This window comes from Paramisgurnus dabryanus, chromosome 22, assembly GCF_030506205.2.
Source record: "Paramisgurnus dabryanus chromosome 22, PD_genome_1.1, whole genome shotgun sequence".
NCBI classification, from domain to species: domain Eukaryota; kingdom Metazoa; phylum Chordata; class Actinopteri; order Cypriniformes; family Cobitidae; genus Paramisgurnus; species Paramisgurnus dabryanus.
In genome coordinates, this window is record NC_133358.1 from 20,964,713 (window position 1) to 20,988,204 (window position 23,492).

The following is a 23,492-nucleotide window of genomic DNA, read 5'->3' on the forward strand; positions in this document are numbered from 1 at the left end:
TGACACTTTTTTTAGAGAAAAAGTCCACGAAAAAATTAGACCTATGTTCTTTTCAAGTGAGAATTTTTTTGGAAATAAGTCCATTTAAATATTCTCTTATTTACATTATGCATCCATGATTTGCAGATGCTTACAGTGCATTCAGTCTGATCAAGATTTTTTATCATATGTGTGTTCATTGGGATTTAAGACCATGACCTTTGCACTGCTTACGCATACGCAATGCTGTACCGGTTTAATAAAACTAATTAAAAACTAATAATTATCCCTATTTCTCAAAAAAAGAATGAATATATTTACAGTTTAACATAAATGACACAAGGCCTTCGGTTATGACATCATGAACCTACCTTAGTGACAACTCCTGAGACCACAACAGGCATCTTTGGTGGGCTAGTAGTGGAAACAAGAAAACATGCAGTCAAAAACATAACATAACATTTTCAAAACAAACAAAACACTGTTAAATAGATGCCAGTCGTATTTTTTTTTTAAGGATCATTAATGTTTCCATAGGGAATGTGTACAGGAGAACACAAACACTTCTCTATTCTGCCAATGAATAAAACCACTCATATTTCTGAGGAAAGAAACCTTCGGAGGGTTGCAGCCAAAATGAACTCAGTGCTGCCTTGTGTCTGATCCAAAGAGACATTTGAAATGTGTTTATTTAAGGTTAAGCCCAAATTTGTCCAGAGATATATTTTGTTTGCAGGGTGTTGAAGGAATAGTTCACCTAAAAATGAAAATGAAAAGACATTGTATGTCTGGATCAGCACTTATTATCTTTTTTATCTGTCTAAATGCTAATCTATTTCATGAGGTTAAATGGAAACCAACATATAACATACAACATTTTGTCATCATTTACTCATCCTCATGTTGTTCTAAACCTGTACGAATGTATTTTTTCTGATGAACACAAAAGAAGAAATGATGTGACCATTGACTTCTATAGTAGGAATAAAAAATATATAATGGAATTTAATGGGTACCGTCAACTGTGTGCTTACAATCATTTATCACAATACTTCCAAAATATTTTTTTCCTACTATGGAAGTCAATGGTCACTATCTGCTGTGTGTTTACCATCATTTCTCAAAATATCTTCTTCTGTGTTCATCAGATTCATACAGGTTTAAAACAACATGTGGATGAGTAAACGATGTCAGAATTTTCATTTTAAGGTGAACTATCCCTTTAATATGTAGCCTAAAGACTACAGTACAAGCTGTCAAAGGTCCCACAGTATAAAATCGTATGATTTTTATCTGACAGCACTTTGTGTAGCTGCGGGAAATCAAAGTGTGTGAGGTCTGCGGTGATTAGCTGAAGGTCAACAGTCGGCATCATTACGAGCACAGGACGTCTGAGTGAAGCCCAATCAGACGTCTGATGTGACTGTCAGCGGATGCCCTCTATTCCACATCAACGCTGAGAGGAATTGCCTTCCCCATCCGGATGCGGAGCTAATCGGATACATGGTCGGAATTCTAACACGGTGAATTAAGTCCAGCACTGATGAAAACTGGCACGTCATCCGGATTTATTGGCTTAATGCAGAAGGATTATAATGATAATTATACCTCGAAATGCATCCTGATAATGTATACAATCTTAGTGATGATTAAGAGCATTTATGTTTTGCAAAGCAAGGGAAGGAACAAGATATGTAAAACAATTTATTCGTAAGAGTAAATGGAGGAAATTATTACAGTGTCTTATCTAAGATGATGCCAAAAATGTGCTAAAAAAAAGACATTTAGGAATTGCGTAATGCTTTACCAGTTGAGCTATAGGAACACTATAACGTATAAAATACTACAATTTATTACCATAGCCTTCAAAGTTATTACTATTTAGATGACAAATTACAATAGATAAACCTTTTTTTATGTGTAGATGCAAAAGTCAAGAAATTTGTATTAGGTAGGCAATTCAGACTACAAGTCCCGGTAACTGTTGCTTGAGGCCTAAGTACATGTGCATGTGAAAACTACGCAGGAAGTAGATGAAGGGTCTGCGAGGTAAAATGAGGTGCTCCCGGCAGCAACCAAGGTACAAAATGGCCTATAAAAATTCCTGAGGGACCTAGAATTTACCATCAACATCTGAGCACGGAGCAGAAACATGGCTTCGGGCCTGAACAAGCCGTCAGCTTCCGAAATTACTCCCATTCATTTTCCAAAGCTGAGCATTTCCCTTAAAGCACCAGCCAGAAGAGAAGGTCAACAGTGATAATTGACCTTGACAAGACAAATAGTCCTTGTCTCTGCAGAAAATAGAATAATAACGTGTGACAAACAGATGTAGTTTTAAAGAGTTTGAGTGACCACGCGTGGCTGTTTAACAGTAGCCGCTGCTAAAATAATAACAATACAGTGCGGTGATCACACCGCTTTTCAAGATGTAGGGAATGGAGCAATAAAAGCGGACCATTAAACTGTTAGCATATGTTAACAACATATGTTTTAATACACTAAAGGCTATACAGAAATAAGTAGGCTATTGTTGTAGCTCAGAGCATTGTGGTAGCGATGCAAAGCTCATGGGTTTGATTTCAGGAACAGGCATACTAATAAAATGTATAGGCTGAATGCACTGTAAGTCGCTTTGGATGAAAGCATCAGCCAAATGGATAAATGTAAATGAGAGCCAAATCCAGAAGGTGTCAGAGTTTTCAACTTGCTGAAAGAGGGCATGAAAACGCCAGAGCTTTGAGAGAGAGAGAGAGCGCGAGAGAGAGAGCGCGAGAGAGAGAGAGAGAGAGAGAGAGAGAGAGAGAGAGAGAGAGAGAGAGAGAGAGAGAGACTGGATAGAGGGATAATCTCGCATGGAGGCATAACAGTGCTACAGAACCTGTCTATATTTCAAAAGAAAAATCTATATAATCTCAGATTAAACAGTGGACAGCAAGGCTGCTTTTGACATCAAAATCCAGATTATTAAAAATCACAGACTTGTGAATTAATAAAAAACGAACAAAATAAGTTTTTTTAAACCATTAGGCCTTTGCTAAACACTGAACAGAAGATGTTAAGAAGATAAAAGTTATCTTATTCTTTTATATGAAGGTCATGTGTCAAAGTCTCTTTGTAGCTATGTATAAGTATTGACATGATTATTTAATTATTAACTCATTCCAAAAGCTACGAATTTGCTCACAAATTAAGATTGATAAATAAAAGGTTTAATTTAAACACACTTCATCTACATTCCTATTTAGGCTATGCCCTTACAAACCTGAGGGTGGCAGCAGTGTGCTTGCATTAAAATAAAGAGGCCAGTGATACAGTATTGTTAGGCCACGTCTTCTTAATTTAGGTAAAATCTTTTGTGGAAAAAAAACACTGAAATAGAGTTTATGTCAAGGTTAAAATCAGGGACAATAACTCAAGGGAAGATTTTATTTTTTCATCATGAACAAATATATGTTACACTCCAGTAAGCAGCAATCCTCCTGGTAATATTGGACAAGGAGGGCCAAACCTAATGGTTAAAAAGAGCTGTTTTCTTGTAGAGAATAAATACAACTTATATGTTTATTCAATACAAGCATGACTAGATAGTAAACAATAGGTTTTTAAGTGGCTTTGCCTAAGAAGTACCCAGATTTTACATTAAAGGGGACATTTCACAACTTTTTAAAAAATTTAAATAAAATCTTCCCTAGAGTATGTATGTGAAGTTTTAGTTTAAAATACCAGATAGATCATTTATTATAGCATGTTAAAATTGCAACTTTGTAGGTGTGCGCAAAAATGTGCCGTTTTTGGGTGTGTCCTTCCATGAGCTGATCTCTGCACTAAATGCAAGTACCTTGGTTGGATAGTGCAGATTAAGGGGCGGTATTATCCCCTTATGACATCACATTCATTCAGATTTCAATGACGTATTTTTTCACATGCTTGCAGAGAATGGTTTTCCATAACTAAGTTACTGGGTTGATCTTTTTCACATTATCTAGATTGATAGAAGCATTGGGGACCCAATTATAGCATCTAAACATGGAAAATGTCAGATTTTCATTATACGTCCCCTTTAAATTAAGCTGATGCACAAAAGTTAACAAAAATGTCTTTAAAATACAGCATTATAACAGACAGCTTGCTTTTGTGGTTTTCAAGTAGGAGTGTATGAGACCCTTGCTAAGATTATATTGCTTGGGTTACATTTATGTATTTGGCAGATGCTTTTATCGAAAGCGACTTGCAGCTATACATTTGATCAGTATGTGTGTCATTGGGAATCAAACCTAAGACCATTGAACACAATGCTATACCGACTGAGCTACAACAACTCTGATATTGTTCTTGCTTTCTGCAACCCTATCAGAATATACATGTGACCATCGGCTAAAAATATAGAAAATACAAAAATATGCTCAGTGTGAAAGAAAGGCACATAAACAGAGAGATATAGCAATGCTTCGCAGTCAGAGAGTCAGATGCTATGTTACCTCTCGCAAGACGATTGTAGCAATTAAGGCGGCACAGATGCTCACAACTTCCTGTTGTCATGGAAACCTCGTCACATAACTATTGTTTATCAATAAGCTAAACTGGGAAGGAAACGGTCCTAATCTCTCTTCTGGACCTGTGGGAATGAGCAGTGTATACAAAGCAAATTTGTGGTAAGCCTGAAGACCCATGCTTAACATCATCATCTAATACACAAATGGCCGGTTTACCGGACAGGGATTAGACTAATCCTAGACTAAAATAAATGTGAGAGCTGTCCAAACTGAAAACAACTTGTACCGACATATCTTAAAATACATCAGTGCCCTTTGTTTTGCCTCAAAATGCACACAAGTAATGTTTTTAGTAAGACATGTTTGTTAAAACTAGTTATATTTCCTAATTAAACTAAGGCCTAGTCCTGGTTTATGCTAATCCTTGTCCGGGAAAACCACCCAAAAAGGACTTGGATCCAAACACAATACAATAGAAATCAAACCATGCCCTTTGCAACCATGGCCAAATGATTCTATATAACGTAAAGAACATTTAAAAATATAACCTTGATATATTTATAATACTGAATTAGGTCATGTCAAAATTTTTAATATTTAGAGATTGTAACTTTAATTCTCCCAAAACTTATCAAGTCAGTGATGCTCAAAAACTGTTTGCTCAAAAAAATCTTTCTTTGCGTTTAGCATTTTTACAGATTTACTGTGACAAAAAATGTAAGGTAAATCGCTAAACAAATAAATAAGCTTATTGTTTACAGTTGACTTCGATAAAGATCACATTTTAAGATCTAACAATGCACAATTGAAGTTTTCAACATTGAGCTAATTTTATAGAAACTGGGTTTGCACAATATATAACTGCATAAATATATAATCTGGACAATACATCATAAGCATCCAGCATTTCATATCTCCATATAAAATAGAAGAATACGAAAAAAATATCGCAATAATAGTTTCCTCTCAATATCACGCAGTCCATGTGTGATGAAACTTTTGAAAAGTCACATTCGGGGTACAACTAGATCACATCACAAATAGTAAAATCAAACTGATCCGAAACACCAGTGATGCAAACTTAAGTAGATTAAGTCAAAAACACACCCAGAGCCCATTATACCAATAGCTTCAGCACACTTCGCCAAACAACATAGGGAGGGAAAGTAGCATGGAAATAATTGTCAACAAACTGTCTATTTTCATTTTCCTTTTCTCCATTAAAGTCAACATCTCATCACAATTTTTACCATTGCATAATTTCACAGATGGTGGTTGAATTGTAGTTTTCCCAGCATAGCGGATGAAGTTACTGTGAAGAGGCAAACAAATTGACTGCGGCGTGTGAAAAGTCACTAGTCAGGCTATAAGTGCCTACAAACACAACTTCTGCTTCAGGGTTTAGCTAATGACCTGAATCTGGCTATTACACACATACATCCACTCTCACATGGAAACCGCTTACTAGATCAAAACCACAGTGAGATGCCCTAATACTCTGAGATGAACTAATTATAGTAATAAAACAACAAAAATCCATCAAATGTCACAAAGTGAGCAATACTTGACAAATTTGCATATATTTTCTTTGACTTACGGCAAAGCCTCAAGGTTAAACTGTGACCCCAGGCCCAAACGATTGGAATCCTAAATAATAATATCAGAGAAACTAAGCAGAGATTGGTGAGAGAGTAAAGAGCAAGGGCTCGGTGTTTGGCCGGTTATCACGATCCTCTTATGCCCTACTGTTTGATTTACATTTATATTTATTTAAATGTATGCATTTGGCAGACACTTTTATCCAAAGGCGACTTACAGTGCATTACAAGGTATACATTTTTATCAGCATGTGTGTTCCTTGGGATCAAACCCACAACTTTTTATGCTGCTAAGGCAATGCTTTACCATTGGGACACTGGAGCATGATTGATGCTTAAACTGTACCATTCTGCTGCCAAAAAGCATCTTTCTCCATTGACAGCCATTTAAAAGTAAGATGAAATACAAAGTTACTCTAAATGTGTAAAACTGACATTTCCCTGCGTGCCGCCTTGTATGCCACAACTGAGGTTGCACACATGCACTTTTTGTGGCTAGGCTAAAAAATGTGTTGTTTTACGTAGTGTCTGTATGTAACACCATGGTTCTGGAGAAATGTTGAAATAACAATAAAGTTTCTTGCCTTGACTTGAGGATAGCCATCTTCTCAGATGTTTAAAATGCTCCTATTTGGGTGGGAGCAAAAACGCACTGTACCTTTAAATGCAAATGAGCTACAGCTCCTCACTTTCTTACAAACAGACCATGAGCGCTTTCAGTTTAAATAAATCTGATTAATACAGTCAGAGACAATAATATATAATGGACAGAGTACAACTCACTAAGGGTGGAAAATGGTAATGCAGGATTGTTAGTGGGCTGGGCTTTATCAGTGTGACATCACATTAATAAGAGAATCAAAACGGCATATCTAACGAGACTGCTTTGGATTAATAGGGATTAAAAAACAATGAGCGGGTGGATTTTTTTCATCGTAGGGTGGTTTTATTCACACACGTCCAACACATAATATGTCCAAATACCTTGTAAAAGGTGTCCTTTAACCTAAGTTAACCTGGTTTGAAACAACCCAGTACTTTTAGTGTGTACATTTTGTTGAAAGTGGGAAAACGCCCTGTTTTGTACAGTATAAGACAGTTTACACAGCTATACAAGTTCAGTGAAGCACAGCGATCTGACTTAATCCTGATCCCATTTATAAATGTATTCATAGGTGTGTTTGGGACAGCATTGTGAAGGTACAATGTTTGTTTGGTTTCACCAAGCAAAAAATTAAGAAATAAAACAGCCTGATTATATTGAGCTTCACTAACAGGGTCACTCACTCAAAAAGGAACATTCTGTCATCCTTTACTCACCCCAGTATGACTTTCTGTATATGGGGTAACACAAGGAAACGTTAGGCAGAATGTAAGCGACTGAGATCCTTAATTGCAATTTACATAGGGCTGCTCGATTACGGGCCAAATCATAAAAAAATATTATCACGATTATACAGTGACTTTGAATTTATGAATTTATTTAACTTTTTAAAGTAAGTGTTGCAATAGGCTACACGTGTCAAAGTAGTGGTGCCATTCAAACACATTAGTCCAGCAGCACGCAGTTTAGATTTGAATCGCACAATAATTGTTTTACCTCGGTAATCTTGTTTTTGTAATTGTTTAAAAAAAAAGAAAAACAATTAAATTAACTTTCAATGTATGAAAAACAGCAGCGCCAACAATGCAGAGACTTGTTTGATGGGAAAAACAAAAATGAAGGTGAATCAATTACTCTTTTTATTGGGTGAACAATCCCTTTAATATTTGATTAGCCGACTACTTGCCGGGTATATATTTCTTTTAACTCATTTCTAAAGGAGAAAGAGTGAAAGACATCAAGCATTGTACTTCTTTCAACTGTTTTGGCTCCTAGGTTATGCATCGTGTAGAATGGCCTTGGACGACTTCAATAACCAACTGTTGCAAAATCACAACAGGCTTTGTTAAAATGCAGTCACAGAGTTCCTAAATCAATTTTTGAGAATGTATTGTGATGTGTCAATCCCTGTTGTTAAACTTAAATTTGCAACCATTGTTGTCCAATGCCAAGCTGCTTGTCTGACACATTAAATGCTGCACAGGGTGTTTTATTAATAGCAGGCACATACTGGTAAGCAGCATTCAGCCTACTCAATATTTGATTAATATGGTTAATATACTAGCTTAAAAACCACCCAGGTGAAAAAGTAGTACACTTCCATAGTGTACTTAAAGTGCTTTATTATTGCACACTAATTTTGTACTTAATATACTAAAAATTCATCTTAAGTACTTAAGATGTTCTTAAGATTATCCAAGTGTACTTCACGGTGCTATTTTTTGAGACACCATGAATATGAATAAAAATGCACTTTTAACATACTATCTCTGTATTAAAATTGTATTTAGTTTACACTTGTATTAAACTTGAACTCAACTTTCATACAAAGATGGGTTTACTACAAGTGGTACCTAAATACATTTTTAGCACATTTTAGTTAATATTTATGAACAGTGAAGTGCACTTAGATGATCTTAATAACATCTTAAGAAGTACTAAAGATTAATTTTTAGTATTTTAAGTACAACATTAGTGTTCGAAAATAAAACACTTTACGTACATTATGGAAGTGTACTACTTTATCACCGGAGCAGTACAAGTTCTCTGTTTTAAGTAAAAGTTTATTTATTTATTATTATTATCCATAGTTATGTAAATGCAGCATTCAGATTTGTCACATCCATAACGCTGTTTCTTCTAGGGGTGCACCGATAAATGCCAATATACACTAATACTATGTGGCAGACAACTTTTCTGAATCGCACAGTCGATATTATTTACAGCTATTTCACGTACTATGGCTTTTGATCAGTAAGTCCTTATCGATCTGAAATCACTGTTAGTTTGAGTCGTTTATAACACACATTTGAAAAAGCAACACTCGTCAAACATAATCATCATACATATTCTTTATTATCCTGAAAATACCTGAAAATGTTTGAAAAACGGCAATATAAATATATCCTTAAGACATTTCCTGGAGCTGCGTGTGTGTACTAGTTACTCGTCTGCAGCGCATATTGAGTTCCTGCACGAGAGCGCCCTCTGGCTTTTGGATGTAGCGGTATTGTAAGCATTATCGGCCAATATATTGGTGCGCCCCTAGTTTCTTCCTCATAAATGTGCACATTAATAAAAAAACATCAAAATAAAATAATCATTTTTTTTTTTTGAAGAGCTGTACCGTCTCCATTTGTTAGGTATTATCACTTTTGGTTTGTGTGCTTTAATTTACAGAATCCCTGTTTACTATTTTGTCACATCCATAAAATACGTTGTGTATTTCTCTTATCTAAAACAAACAAACAAAAAATAAAAAAACATGGGTATAGACTGATTTTTTTTAAAAATTTTGGACTCAGGGGTTTAATAATATATAAACACATGGTTCAAGACATTGGTAAGAAATACATTATCTGAGAAATTATAATTTAAATTATGACTGAAAATGCACTTCCATAACACTGAAATTGCTCATTTATTATGAACAATATTTACTTAATGTTTAAAAAAGGGTAATTATCCATTTACAAGCTACTGGCATTTTTGGAACGCACTGTACAGAGGCAAAGGTAGCATCTGTTAACCAGCTGATATGTGATCTGAATTTCCAAATGCTTAATGAATCATTACAGCTAAAACGCCCTATAATCCTTTATTGATTTATTTGTATTGCTGCTAAACATATTTACTTAACTATTAAATTAAAATGATGCAACTGGATAATATTTGATCCTTTCTTACCAGCAAAACGGGCACTATTTTTTTATCTGCCAGCAATACTTTACTGTCAGTCAGTATTTCAAATACTCCCACACTATGTCTAGAAAGACTAATGTTGTTTTATAATGTTAGAGTGACATATTGACCATCCATACAGTCACAGGATCGATTGTGTCAACAACTAAAACACGCTTTGTACAAACATGATCCGAAAACAAAGAAACTACACAGGAAAATGCAGAGTTTCCTTTCTGCCTGCCAGCATTGCGAAAAGATGCCAGTAATATTCTGGGTGGAGGGGCAACACGCATTGAAACCTCATTTCAACCTCTTCTCTGAAATGGCCACTCTGTGGACAGCTGCCAGAAAGCATAAAAGTTTATTCAGGAGCGTTACAGCGCTGAGGATTTCCTCCAGCAGGTTGAATGAGCTGATAGGAGAACACTTGCAGTCGTGAAGGCGATCAGTCATCAGGTAGAAGGATGAAGGTGACTGCTAACAGAGCCATAAAGCTTAGCAGAAGCAGTAATGAAAGCAAGCGGGCTGATGAAATCAGGTCAGCTATAACACAACATGATGAGAGTCAAAGAGGAAAGTTTCAAAAACATATATTTTTGCATTGCAAAGATGCCAAGCATTACATGTGACGGATTATGCAACTATCAGTTAGATGGCTACCTAGCAACAGACTGATAATTCAATGAAGCCATTTACTTAAAGGAATCCAGCACTATGCAGAAACGGGAAAAAGGGAACATGTGGTGACAACCGACTGTTAGACGCAATCATTGCTGACACACCCAGACCTATATTTAGTTCAGCCTAAATTTATTCATAAATTCTTGTCAACTGAAATCAAGAAGACAGATATTGGGTTATATGGCATTGAGCTTGATGGTGGTGGTTTTGCATAACCCTGGTAAAAACACATTTCTTGGAGATTAGATGTGGTATGATTTAGAGTGACATCACCAAAATAAAAAAGTTGTTTAATGTGGGCCAATGAAAGGCTGAGGGAATCTGAACTCTAAAATCTAAACAGAGGGCCTTGTTTTTGCAGAAAGTTTCCAGTTGTACCCATAGCCACGTGGGAACCGCACACCTGTGTCAACGATCAGTGATGGTTATCACCTTATCAGACTCAATGTTAATGTTATTTAGGGCTATAGAGAGTTAGGTTATATGTTTAGTGACACTTATTGTACCTGCTGTGTTGATTGCACCTTAAAAAGGGTTTACATCTTTCGAATCACAACAATCTCAGCTTTCCAAAAATGTGTGACATGTTTAGCTTTTTGTTTTTAAGTTGTTGCATGTCAGGAAGTTTTCTGTCAAATAATGCAGTGTTTATCCCACGGTACATTGGAACGCTAAGGGTTATGTTTTATCATTGTTTAGAATGTTAACATACATAAAATAAGCCAAGCTTAAATAAATAAATATTAAAATTGAGGCTATTAATAGATTTTGCTTCGGCGGGCAACTCACAGACTCCGTGCGGGCAACCTGGTGCCTGCGGGCACCATGTTGGAGACCACTGTTATAAAGTATAGTATAGTTATAAAGTAGTACATGATATTACTAATTCTATAGCTATTTAACAAAATAAATAAGTGAAATGAAATATTGATTTAAAGTTTAAATAATTTTGTCCTGCAAAAAAAGATGATTGATACAAAACTAGCACAGTGTAGGAGGACAACAGTCAAATATATTGTTAAAAGCGGAGTGCACGATGGTACACTTTGGAAAAGGGAGTCGGGCCGACTACCAAACCACACTTGTAGCCAATCAGCAGTAAGGTGCGTGTCTACTAAACGACATTGCGTATGTGTGGGGCAGGTCTAGCAACAGAAGGTCCCGATTCTATTGGGGTAGAGGCGTGTTTGTTTAGGGATCATGGACCCTGCCTTTAAGCTGCCATTATACAAAAACATTTGACTGTACAATGCTATGATTATATATCAATGCATCCCTTCTTTAAACCGTTACTCTTCAATTGTATACACACAAAAGCATACCATGGTCCCTGTTCATAGCATCAAATTCTAAAATCAAACCAAAAGTGGGTACTTACTAATACCTCTCAATCAAAAAAGCTGATGTGTGTATAAAGTCTAGTATGTGCTTTGCAAGTAGAAACAATATCATGACAACGCAGAAAAAGTTTGGTGTAGATATTTCTGCTGCAAAAATGTGATGGTCAGCACTCTTACCTCTCGGTCTCGTATTCTTTACTGTCTTTATCATCCATCTTGGGAGGTGCTTCAGACTGATGCTTCTGCACTATTCTCATACCTCCTGCTTTCACTGTCAGTGTATCACACAAACACAAGATCAGAGTTTATTTACCGACATTAGCAGTATGTGATACTGTATCATAAAAGCAATCAAAACATGTGACCAATCAGTGCACAGCCTTATGTTATCTTTTCCATGGCCTACTTTTAGGGCCTTTACACACGTGTTGTTATCTGATGTACTTTACACCGCACTGACAGTTATGCAGGCCAAAAGAAAACACATGGGCAAAACACATTTAAAATAGTTTAACGGGAAATAAAGCACTTAAATACAAAATGCATCTTGTCGTATAATCAACTGAGATGACGTTACATTAAAACACGCAGTCTATATGTGAATGCAAAGAAGGCGACATGCACACATGCATTCACATCAGCTGATTCCTACAAAATCATTCCCAGCAGAAAAACAAAACAACATGAGCATCGTCACAGTGACATTACCAGCAGGTGGATGTCCAGCTTTCGTCTCCATTTTCTCTTTGGGAGGCGATGACATGACTGCTATCGGCTGATGTAAAGCGTTTCCTCCAAACAGTCGTTTCTTAAAAATAAAAACAATCCTTCTGTTTCCTGAAAAACAACGCGCGCTGCTGTCGACTGTCGTCAACGTGGCTTTTCCCTGCCCATTGTTTGGCAACGATGCGTGATGGCGTCACAGGCACGCTGCAACCAATAGGAGCGCTCGATGAGAAATTACGTACCTCCTCCTTGCTACGGAGAGTGAGTGGGAACACACGTGATTCAGGTGGGATCGGGCGTTTATCGAAGGGCCGTAGGCTTTATTAATAAATCATGCAAGTCTAAAAGCAGCCTATTTATAGCAACACGCGATGAAGAGAGAGGATTTTAGTGAAAATAAAAAGAAATAAGGACATTTTAAATATTTTTTTTCTTTCTACACTCATATAACTTTACATACTGTAGATGTTATAGTGTTTTGAACCAAACAAAATATTAGCAAATATTAAAGTATATGCTACAGCATTTACTATAATTATAGTATAAATATATTTTGGTTAAGCTTCACTATGACTATACATAGCACTATGGTAAAATATAGGTCTACTACAATATACTGCAGTTTACTATAGTAGTAAGTAGTACTAGGCTATACAGTTTGATTTCACATGGCCATGTGTTTTTGTCAATATTGTAGTCATTTCCTAAAATAAGCTATAATATAACAATAAGGATACTATAAAAATAAATAAACATAAATAAAATGTCAATGATATGTTTAATGTTATATTTAAAGTTAAAAGTAAACCCTGATCTATCTTGATCTTTATTATGGTTCTTTAATATCCCTCGATGAGAATGAGATCATGTGGCTAAAAAAGTCATTTTATGCTAACAGATCTGATTAAAACATTATTTAGCACAAATTGCTTGGTTACTTTCAATCCATTGTTGAGTCAAAAAGCATTTGGGTTAAATAACAGGAAATTTTTATATTTGACCCAACAATGGGTTAAAACAAGCCAGCATTTTGGTTTGAACATTCCAGCGTAGGTTAAATTACAACCCAAAAGGCTGGGCTCATCTCTTTTTGACCAAATGCTGAGTTGAAAATAACCCAGCCTTTTTTTAGAATGCATGTTGCTTAAAGTCAAGTTTTAAAGCAATTGTACTTTATAAGAAAAGTTTTAGATGTATATTTAATCACACTGGGCCTGTTTGTGACATGCTGCTGTTGCATTGTGTTAATGAGTTTAAGTGAATCCTGACCACTAGAGGGGAGACTAATGCTTTGATAAGCATCAGTGCACACCTTTCTCAGATTACATTTAATGCTTTTATAATGTATCAAGCTATACAACTGCATGGACAAGCAGCTTGTTTTAAACTGCTGATAAAACAATACAAAATGATTATTCATGGTTAATCATTATCCAAATTATTATTTGAAAAACAATTATGTATAAGATTTCATTTCAAAATAACCCTTGATACCTCTCATCTCATTATTCAGTGATATTATAAATGTTATTCATCGTAAAGTGCAGAATTTGCATCTTGTATTTAAGGATATGCATCTTCTTGAAACTGTGTTCTTACAAACCAATGCATTTAAAGAGTTCAGTGCAAGTAGTTTTTATCCATTACGGTCCTTTATTGCCTTTATCTCAGCCCACAGTTCCCTTATAAAAGTTTATTGATACAAATATGAAAAATTAGATTTCTTAAGCACTATATACTCTCTTTCATTATTTTGGTGGAACATCAAGTGCTTCTGGTCCTAATAGAAGAACCTCAACTTTTAAACGAATACTGAATGTTGAAGACTGAATATTGCCAGACGAAATGTTTTTCTGTATCATACTGCAGGAATTTAACTTACAGAGAATCTGGAAGAAGAGAGTATTTGACTCCATGAATAAGCACTGTGATGTTTAGAGGGGATAATCTGTGGATTATCTAATGATATGGACATTAATGGAAACATATGTAATCTTTACCTTGCATGCTTCTCATGATACATTTAATAAGAATGAATGGCCCTTAGAAATCGCAATGTTTAAACAGACTTGATGAAAATGTACACAATATAACATACTGTATTAAACCAAAAGCCCTGTCCAGTAAAATGACTCCTTCATGAATAATTTTGTCTGCACTGGGATGATGTTCTTCTTTAGCTTTTGGTTAAACGGAAATCGATTTTATGCCACACTGACATTTCGGGTCTCTAATTCACGGATACGGCAACAGGACAAAGGAAAATGGGTTCTTGCTGTATTTGCACTGGTGTAAAATGAATCACATTGTTGAATAGAAGACCTATTTTCATGCCACATTAGATTATAATCCCGCAGTGTGAGGTGTCAGGCTGAAAATGAAACTTTAGTACATATTGAACACTTAATCATTGTGAGCGTTCAGGGAAAAGAGAGCTATTCTGTACACCCTCTGAATTTAATTTTACAACTTCACAGAGCTAAAGGGACCAGACAGCGGGGATCTGACACTGATTTTTTGCATTGCAACATTTCAGCCGGTGATTCAGAAATACTTAAGCGAGACAATTGGCAGCATTCAGACATCTATATCTCAGACCTCAGGTCCCTAAACAAGAGGTTAATCCAACATCTTTTATTAAATAAGATATTAAATGTATAATGTTGGTATTAGACTCACTAATATAATCACATAGAAAATCTGTTTCTAAGTCTTGGACCCAAGAAGAGGATATATATATATATATATATATATATATATATATGCAAAACTGACTAAACCATTTTTTTTCTACTTACCTACATACTGAAAATAAGAATACTTATTGTGCCTAAATGGTACATATTAGGACTTTTGTAAAGGGTACTGCCCCAGCTCACAGCTTGGGAATTTTTTTTCTAAGTGTATTCATTTCTTTTCATGACTTTTTTATTCCCTTTAGACTCGGTGAGAAAAAAAGACAAAAGTAATGTCAAAAATCTAACAGACAGGAAATGAAAAGATAAAGCCTTGTCTCAAAAGACTACATTTAATGCGTCTGATCCTTAATCCCCATAATGCCTCAGCAGACATGAGCCACCACATGAGAGAGGAGCTCACTGTGATCTGATCACTGAACATGCTTCATGTTGACACAATCTCTCAATATGACTGATAACAGGTACATGTCCCCCGCCTTTATGTGTGTGCCCATGTGTAAATTGTAGGGTGCCTAAAACTGGAGCAAGACACCCGTGTTGTACATCGTGTAAGGCCTGCTGGGAATGTAATGCTTTGGAAGTGTGCTCACTTCTGAGCTATGGATTACAGGAGGGATTCAAAAGCAGCATTTCTTGCTTTTGTTTTTACTTTTTCTAGGAAACACTCCATAGTTTGTTCTGTCACGGTTATAGAAAATTTGGATGGCTGTGGCTTTGACAGTAGTGCACAGAGGAGATGGAGGCTTTGATCAATAAAGACAAAACTGGTAAGGCCTTCCTGATTTTGCCAAGCGAGAGATGCTCCTGGGTCAACATGAGTTGGACAACATATCCAATTTAAAGTTTAAAGTTAATGTTTAGGTTTACAACCAGGTTTAGGTGCTTGTAAATAAATGGTAATTTACCTATTATTTATATCTGAATTTAGGGATATGCTATGGTAACACTGCAAAAAATGACTTTCTTACTTACTATTTTTGTCTTGTTTTCAGTAAAAATATCAAAAAATTCTAAAATTAAAACAGGAAAATAAGTCTAGTTTTTAGACAAAAAATATAAAATGCTCAATTTGTGCTTTAAATAAATAAATCTGCCAATGGATTAAGAAAAAATTTCTTGAATTAAGTGTTTATGAAAAAGTAAACTTATTTCAAGAAAATTTTTCTTATTCCATTGGGAGATTTTTTTGCTTGTTTTAAGCTTTAATTTACTTAATGTCTAAAAACTAGACTTATTTTCCTAGGTCATTTTGCTCATCAAGAAAATACATCTTAATTTATGAATTTTTTTTGATATTTTTACTGAAAACAAGACAAAAATTCTAATTAAGAAAGTCATTTTTTGCAGTGTATGGTTTTGAGCAAAAATCAAGGGTCAACAAACTATGCTGACCCAGGAACATCTCAAAGTTTGTTGCGTGAATATCCAGAAGTTAAGCAGCTAATATATGCAATGCAAAAATACTGCAGATTTAAAGGGGACATAATATGAAAATCTGACTTTTTTAATGTTTAAGTGCTATAAATTGGTCCCCAGTGATTCTATCAACCTAGAAAATATGAAAAAGATCAACCCAAAAACTTAGTTTTGATAAACCATTCTCTGCAAGCATGTGAAAAAATAGCTCATTGAAATGTGGCTCCCCTTGTGATGTCAGAAGGAGATAATACCACCCCTTAAGCTGCACTATCCAACCACTGCACTCCCATTTAGTGCAGAGATCAGCTCATTTGCATTTTAAACGACACACCCAAAAACTTCAAATTTTTGCTCACACCTACAAAATGGCAATTTTTGCCATTTTAAGTGATTTTGTACATAAAACAAGCAAAAAAAAAAAAAACAATCTGCCAATGGGGTAAGCAAAAAAACTTGAACATTTTTCTTAAACACTAAATTCAAGAAAATTTCTAGAAAAATTTGCTTACCCCATTGGCAGATTTTTTTGCTTGTTTTATGCACAAAATCACTGAAATTTTTGGACTAAAAGCTAGACTTAGTTTCTGGGGTCGTTTTTCTCATCAAGAAAAAGCATCTTAATTTAAGAATTTTTAGATATTTTTCCTGAAAACAAGACAAAAACACTAAGAAAATGTTTTCTTAAAAATCATTTTTTGCAATGTATGGGGTTTTTTTGAGCTTGAACTTCACATGCGTACTCTGGGGACACCAAAAATTTATTTTACATCTTAAAAAAAATCTTGTGAAATTTCCCCTTTAATTAAAAATGTCAATGAATGCCAGTAAATAAAACAGTTCTAAATCGCAAAGAGTAATTTATTGTTCTGACATCAGAACATCTTCCAAATCCAGCGTGATTTTCTACGTAGCTTGGTAACAACACAACTGGGACCAGTTCAACATTTCAAGCTTCATTTTCTTTTCTCTGTTGGAACATGAAGGTAAACAGAATCGATTTGTACAAGTCTTTTTCTGATCGGTTGCTTTCAGACACTGACATCTGCACATAAAAATTATATAGATCTATATTTATATTCATATTTATATATTTATCATTCTCTATTAACATTTCAGTGTAGCATTACCTTATGTCAAATCAAACAGTAAAAGTCACCTGTCAGAAACGAAAGCTCTCGAATCAAACACCGAGCGACATACAGCACACACTCAACTAACACTGAGAGACAGGTTTGTACATCTTTGGAGGGAATTAGTCTTGCAAAGATTTCCTCTCCCGGTATTCCAGTGTTTTTTAGACGTAGCATAATTCAAGTAAAACACACTTGTGAACAAAAAAGCAGGTACAAAGAAGAAATAACTAGTTATAGTAACTTAAAAATGTCTCCAGTGCTGACAGATTTAAAAATTTGGCACTATGTTAGTTTTCATATCAGTAACACAGAAAACTCGGTCTAAAACGGACACTTTCTCTGGAAATATGAATGACAAATTGTCTTAATTTTTTCACACTGGGTAAAAAAAATCTGATTTAAGTTCAAATAAAAAAAAAGAAAAGATTAAAAACTACATCTTTTTTTTTAGGCAGTGAGAAAGCACTTCATTGACAAGGAGTGTGGAATGATGCTCTGGTTTCTGCTTTTGTTCTGCTTTAGTTGCCACACACATCTTCACATTTTCAACAACACTAGCATATGCATCCTTGCGCTTTAAAAGTATTTGCATTTCAGCAGGGGAACGTGAATGGTTGATGCACCTCCCCAGGTGTTTGTTTTTTTCTTTTTTTCTTTGAACTGTAAAACGATAGCCACGGGAGAACCGGGTGGTCCGTGTCATTTTTACACAATGCACTTATGTAATGCATTTCTTTAATGTACACCAAATACTTTACATCAACAAATTAAAAAAGGTCAAATAAAAAAAGCAAAAATAGAGGATAAAAGATATCTTCCTTACTAACCAAGATCTTTTGATCCAGCATGACGTCAAATGAATGAAAAGGACGTTTTTGAAAAGGTGAAAAGCTGTTTCCGTAGCTCATGTTAATAACATTTTCTTGTACTTACGTAGCTCTCCTTCCAAATGCTATACTTGTGCAATCTCTTTTATTACCTACACTTTTCAAAAACCTTTCAGTACGAACCCACTCTCTACTCCAAAGGTTAGCTTTTGGTTCCTTTAAAGTATGTGCCTTCTCTCATCTCGTATACAGTACGTTCTCTCTTCTCTCATTTTTTTTCTCAAGGCCTTCTTTTCTCTCTCTCTCTCTCTCTCTCTCTTTGCTCATTTCTTCTCCTATTCACTGTGAAACCAGCTTAAACAAACAAAACTTGCTGAGAAATGTTTCGTGATAATCATGCACATGCAGTATCCCGTCCACTCTGCGTGCCCGCCTCCACCTCCTATCCGGGGTCGCGAAGTCCTAAACCCAAGAGTCCGGAGAGGCGGGGTAGTGACTCGTTTCGTAGTTGAGTTCACTATAGGGACGGGCAGCAGAATAGAAGTCCACGTAATTCCCGGTGGACTTGAGTCCCAGGTGCATATTCACATCAGTGGCGGGAGGTGGGCGATGGACCTGATCTTCGAAAAATGGCTCCTCAAAGTTCCTAGTGGAGTTTTGGTAGATGGGATACACATCGTAGTCTGTGTGTACGGGCTCTTGTGGTGCGGGTGGCGCCGGGACCTTGGACAAAGAAGAATTATGTTAATCAACCATCTGATATTTAAGATTTACTGAATTGGAGGGATCTGAATAATGACACTGGATCATCGGAGGCAGATGTGCTCGCAAACAAGCTGATTTGGATCTGACATGAGTTTGTGAGTTCACACAAAAATACAAAAATTCTTGCTATTTACTCTCTTTCATGTTGCTTTAAACTTAAGTGACTTAAAGGAGTAGTTCACATGAAAATTGTCCCCATTGACTGGACCATAGTAGTTTTTATTGCTACTATGAAAAGTCAGTGGGCCCTATTGTTTTCTCTTAAAGCTTGTTAACTTAAAGTCCCATTTACTTTAATAGTATGCAAAATATCACCTTAAAGGTTGCATTGTGTAACTTTTAGAAGCATGCAATATAATAAACATAACTTTATTATCAGTGGTATATTAAGACATTACACAATGAACTGTATTGTTTTTATTAACTTAGAATGACTCATTTTTATCTACATGCACCACGGGTCTCCTTACATGAAAGTCGCCATCATGTTTCTACAGTAGCCCCAAACGGACAAACTGTACAGAGCGCATTTTGTCACTACGTTTTTTCAGTTGATGACCTGTATTTTTCCTGTGGTGGCTACCAAATTGAGGGGTGAGCTGTTGGTTGCAAATTGCAATGTCACCACCAGATGCCGCTAAAATTTACACACCACCTTTAAAAGTTTAGATTCAGGTTCTGGAAGAACATGAGTAAAAGCTGAAATTCACTTTTAATGGCTCTTCAAAGCTTCCTTCGATTACAGAGTGATTCAAGGCAGAAAATGAAATGTTACTATCTGAAAAAGACTCAGAATGCTATCCAGCTACAGAAAAAAAATCTTCATGTGCAAGCCAGACTTATTAATTCCCGGCCTCCTTGCAGCTGCTTGTCTGGGAAAGCATTACTGTTGACTGAGTCAACATACGGTGTAGATCGGTGGTGTGCCAGGGACATCTGGCAAACTTTCTCAAAACAACCCCCTAAACTTTATAGCTAGACAGTATAGTATATCAAAGCCATTATGCGGCTCTTCAAGAAGTATCAGATAGTGTACAGGTAGTTGCTATTGCCTGACAGATCCTCCAGTCAAATAAACAACATCTGACGGGGGTTTGCAAGAGCAAAAAATGTTCAGCTTTTTGTTTGCCAACACAGTTCCAGACTGCAAAATAGACAGCTGTCTTTCACTAAAAACATTTGCTAATGAGTAACCCTCACGTAGTTAAATCAATAACAGACGTAAATGTAAAAATCTGAATTTTATGAACCTTCCAGCATAAGAGATACAGATTTCACATATGGTCTCAGAGCTGCAGTCCCCGCTTGACCCTGGTTAGACTCATTCATTGCTCACCTGGTTGTGTTTGATCTCTTCATTTGAAGTTTCGTACGAGTTCCGGAACAACGTTGATGTCCCACATGAGGTTTGAACTGTGGGATGAAAGTCAGAAGAGGATGTTTTACAAAACCATTAATTAACCATGGAAGTCTTTTATAATAATAATAATAGTAATAATAATAACAACAACAATAATGATAATGGTAATAATAATAATAATAATAATTTGTTTGTTAAATATTTTTTTAAATGATAATATTTTAATTATATTATTTTTATATTTTTATTTATTTTTATTTTATTTATTTTTATTATATTTTATTTTTATTTTGTCTCTATTTGACATCTTGTATAATGTCTAGTTTTTATTTGTTTTTATCTTTTGTACAGCACTTTGGCTACAAAATCTGTTGTTTTAAATGTGCTCTATAAATAAATAAATAATATATATTTTTTAAAATGACTGATCAGATGCTTGGAGTTTTTACGGCAATCTATATTTCCGCTATAATCCACTAGGGGGCGCTCTTACCCAACTTATAAAACACTTAAGCATCTATTGATTCAAAAGCAGTTAAAACTCTTTATGTTTTGATCATCGTTCTGAATATGATCTCTAACAAAAGTCTTGTACAAAATTGCTCAAAAATTTATATATTTACATATTTGAGAGGTGATAAAAGAGAACAAATGAAGATAGGATTTAAAAAAAAAATTTTTTGTTTGAAAGCAGAGGGTCTCTTCTTTCATTTGATATATTGTATGTTTATATATTTTTAGAAAAACATTTTCTGGAAGGCATTAAACTTTTTTTGAAAATCATAAAAATGCTGGTGCTGGCACTTAAAAAAAAAACGCTGGCGAGGAAAGAGTTAAGTCATCTGTTTTAATGTTGTTAGACACGTGAGGATCACAAAACAAAATATACTGAATAACACAGTCTGTAGGAAACCTTATAGCAAAATAAATAGTACATTGTTAGATTGTATTTTGCTTAATTTGCATCAAAAATTTATTGTGACTTTATCCAAAATATATTAAACATTTCTCACAGTCTAATTTCATATTTAATGGTGTAGAGCATTATCTCTTTCTCTTATTCGGGTTCCAGAAATTCGACTTCCTCGGTTCCTCATCTTCCCCTCGGAAAGTTAGACCTACCTGCCATTGAGTCTTTTCTGGAATTGTGCTCTCCTTTGTTTCCATGGTAACTGGCGTTGGTTCCAGTGGAGTCGTAGTCGCTCTTCCTGTCCTTGAGGCTGATCATCTCTCTGGGTGAGGCAGGGGCGCTGACTGCAAATCAAATCATCACAAAACACCATTCTTACTGGGCATCTGGAGACACACTGACAACATTTCACACTTTTTAGCTGTTCCTCAATTTGACAGTCCTCATTTGGATTTTCAGTATCTCTATTATGTCTATTCTATCTGCCTGTGTCTGAAACCTAAGACAGCTGCCGAATCACTCAATGACTCTGCAGTATTTGTTCAAAAGGCACAAAGTGGTTCCAAAACACCATAATGGTTCTGTCATACAATGCATACTTGATGTGTACTTGCCATCGTGAGATGACTGTTGCATGTGTGTGTGTGCCCACAAGAACACAGGCATTTCATTTACAGTCTCAGAAGCAATTCAATATTAACTACTCAATACTTATTTCTTTGTAAAAATGTAGTCATAATAAAAAGAAAATGAAAAGATGAAAATAAGTCTATTCAACCTCTTCATTTTTATAGCAACTATGTATTGTATCATACACTGTCAGAAAAAATAGCCAAAAATAGTCCCTACTGTAGCATACTGGCACCAAATTGGCACTTTTTATATTCGTACCTCAAAGGTACAAATAAGAACCAAAGCATTTGTGGACACATATTGGTACCAAATGTATACATACTAAATGGTACAAATTAGGACCTTTCCATGCATCAATGCCTTTAAAAACCAGCCGGGTAAAGCACAAAAAGTGGCATAAATATTGGATTAGGATGTATCCTCTCTCTATTTTGTACTGTCTTTGTTCTCTGTTTTCTGCCTTGCATGAGGCTGGACACGCTGAGGTGTCGATCATTATTCATCATTAGTGCTGTTTAACATGTCAGCATGAAGGCTTCTTCCAGCAGGTCATGAAACAGCCATCTTCAATCTAGCAAGCTCTCCGGAGTTATGACAAAGCCTTACATGGACAATAACACATACATTACCATATTTGCCTTCGGATGCTCCGTCATAATACAAAGGTCTATGAAATTACACATAAATAAAGATAAAAGATTTATATATTTTCTGTGTTGTAACCAGGTGTTGCAACTTGGGAGTTTTTGATCTAACCAGACGCACAGCACAAACATGTTTTTTTTGGGTTTGTGGCAACCTAACTTAGACCCGCTCACAGCGAGATCTCATTTGACCAAAATCCGACCCCTCATAACTATTAAAACATCAAATATCTCTGGCTGTAAATGGGTCACGTTCTGCAGCACTTTTATATTCGGTGTAGAAAATAAAAGATTCTTATCTGAAACCTGGAAAAGAGATTTTTTTACACGTTTAACAACCAACAAACGAAACTCTTAAGTTAAAATTTTTGTTCGTTGAACGTTGAAGGTTGTGGTAACTGTTTGTTTTTGCCTACCTAAAGAGCAATTATAATACAGGTTCTTCTCAATTGACTTACAAAATCATTATAAAAGCTCTATTCTTAAATTATCTAA

General features: G+C 35.5%; 2 protein-coding genes across 4 annotated transcripts in view; both read right to left on the bottom strand.

Annotated features, from left to right (window-relative positions):
- Positions 1-12,787, bottom strand: part of dap (death-associated protein) — a 14,755-nt gene extending 1,968 nt beyond the window's left edge. Inside the window, exons 1-3 of the mRNA XM_065258243.1 lie at positions 12,590-12,787; positions 12,059-12,152; positions 351-393 (exon numbers count right to left, since the gene is read on the bottom strand). Of these exons, the coding sequence (XP_065114315.1) occupies positions 351-393; positions 12,059-12,152; positions 12,590-12,644 (192 nt within the window). The 5' untranslated portion in view covers positions 12,645-12,787. The remainder of the gene's footprint in view (positions 1-350; positions 394-12,058; positions 12,153-12,589) is intronic.
- Positions 12,788-17,531: 4,744 nt separating this feature from the next.
- ctnnd2a (catenin (cadherin-associated protein), delta 2a) overlaps positions 17,532-23,492 on the bottom strand; it is a 310,244-nt gene continuing 304,283 nt past the window's right edge. For 2 of the 3 annotated variants that reach the window (XM_065258246.2, XM_065258245.2), the window contains 3 exons: positions 21,933-22,064; positions 20,787-20,863; positions 17,532-19,408 (listed from right to left, as the gene is read on the bottom strand). In XM_065258246.2, the coding sequence (XP_065114318.1) occupies positions 19,148-19,408; positions 20,787-20,863; positions 21,933-22,064 (470 nt within the window). In that variant the 3' untranslated portion in view covers positions 17,532-19,147. The remainder of the gene's footprint in view (positions 19,409-20,786; positions 20,864-21,932; positions 22,065-23,492) is intronic. The other variant, XM_065258247.1, reaches the window with a different exon arrangement.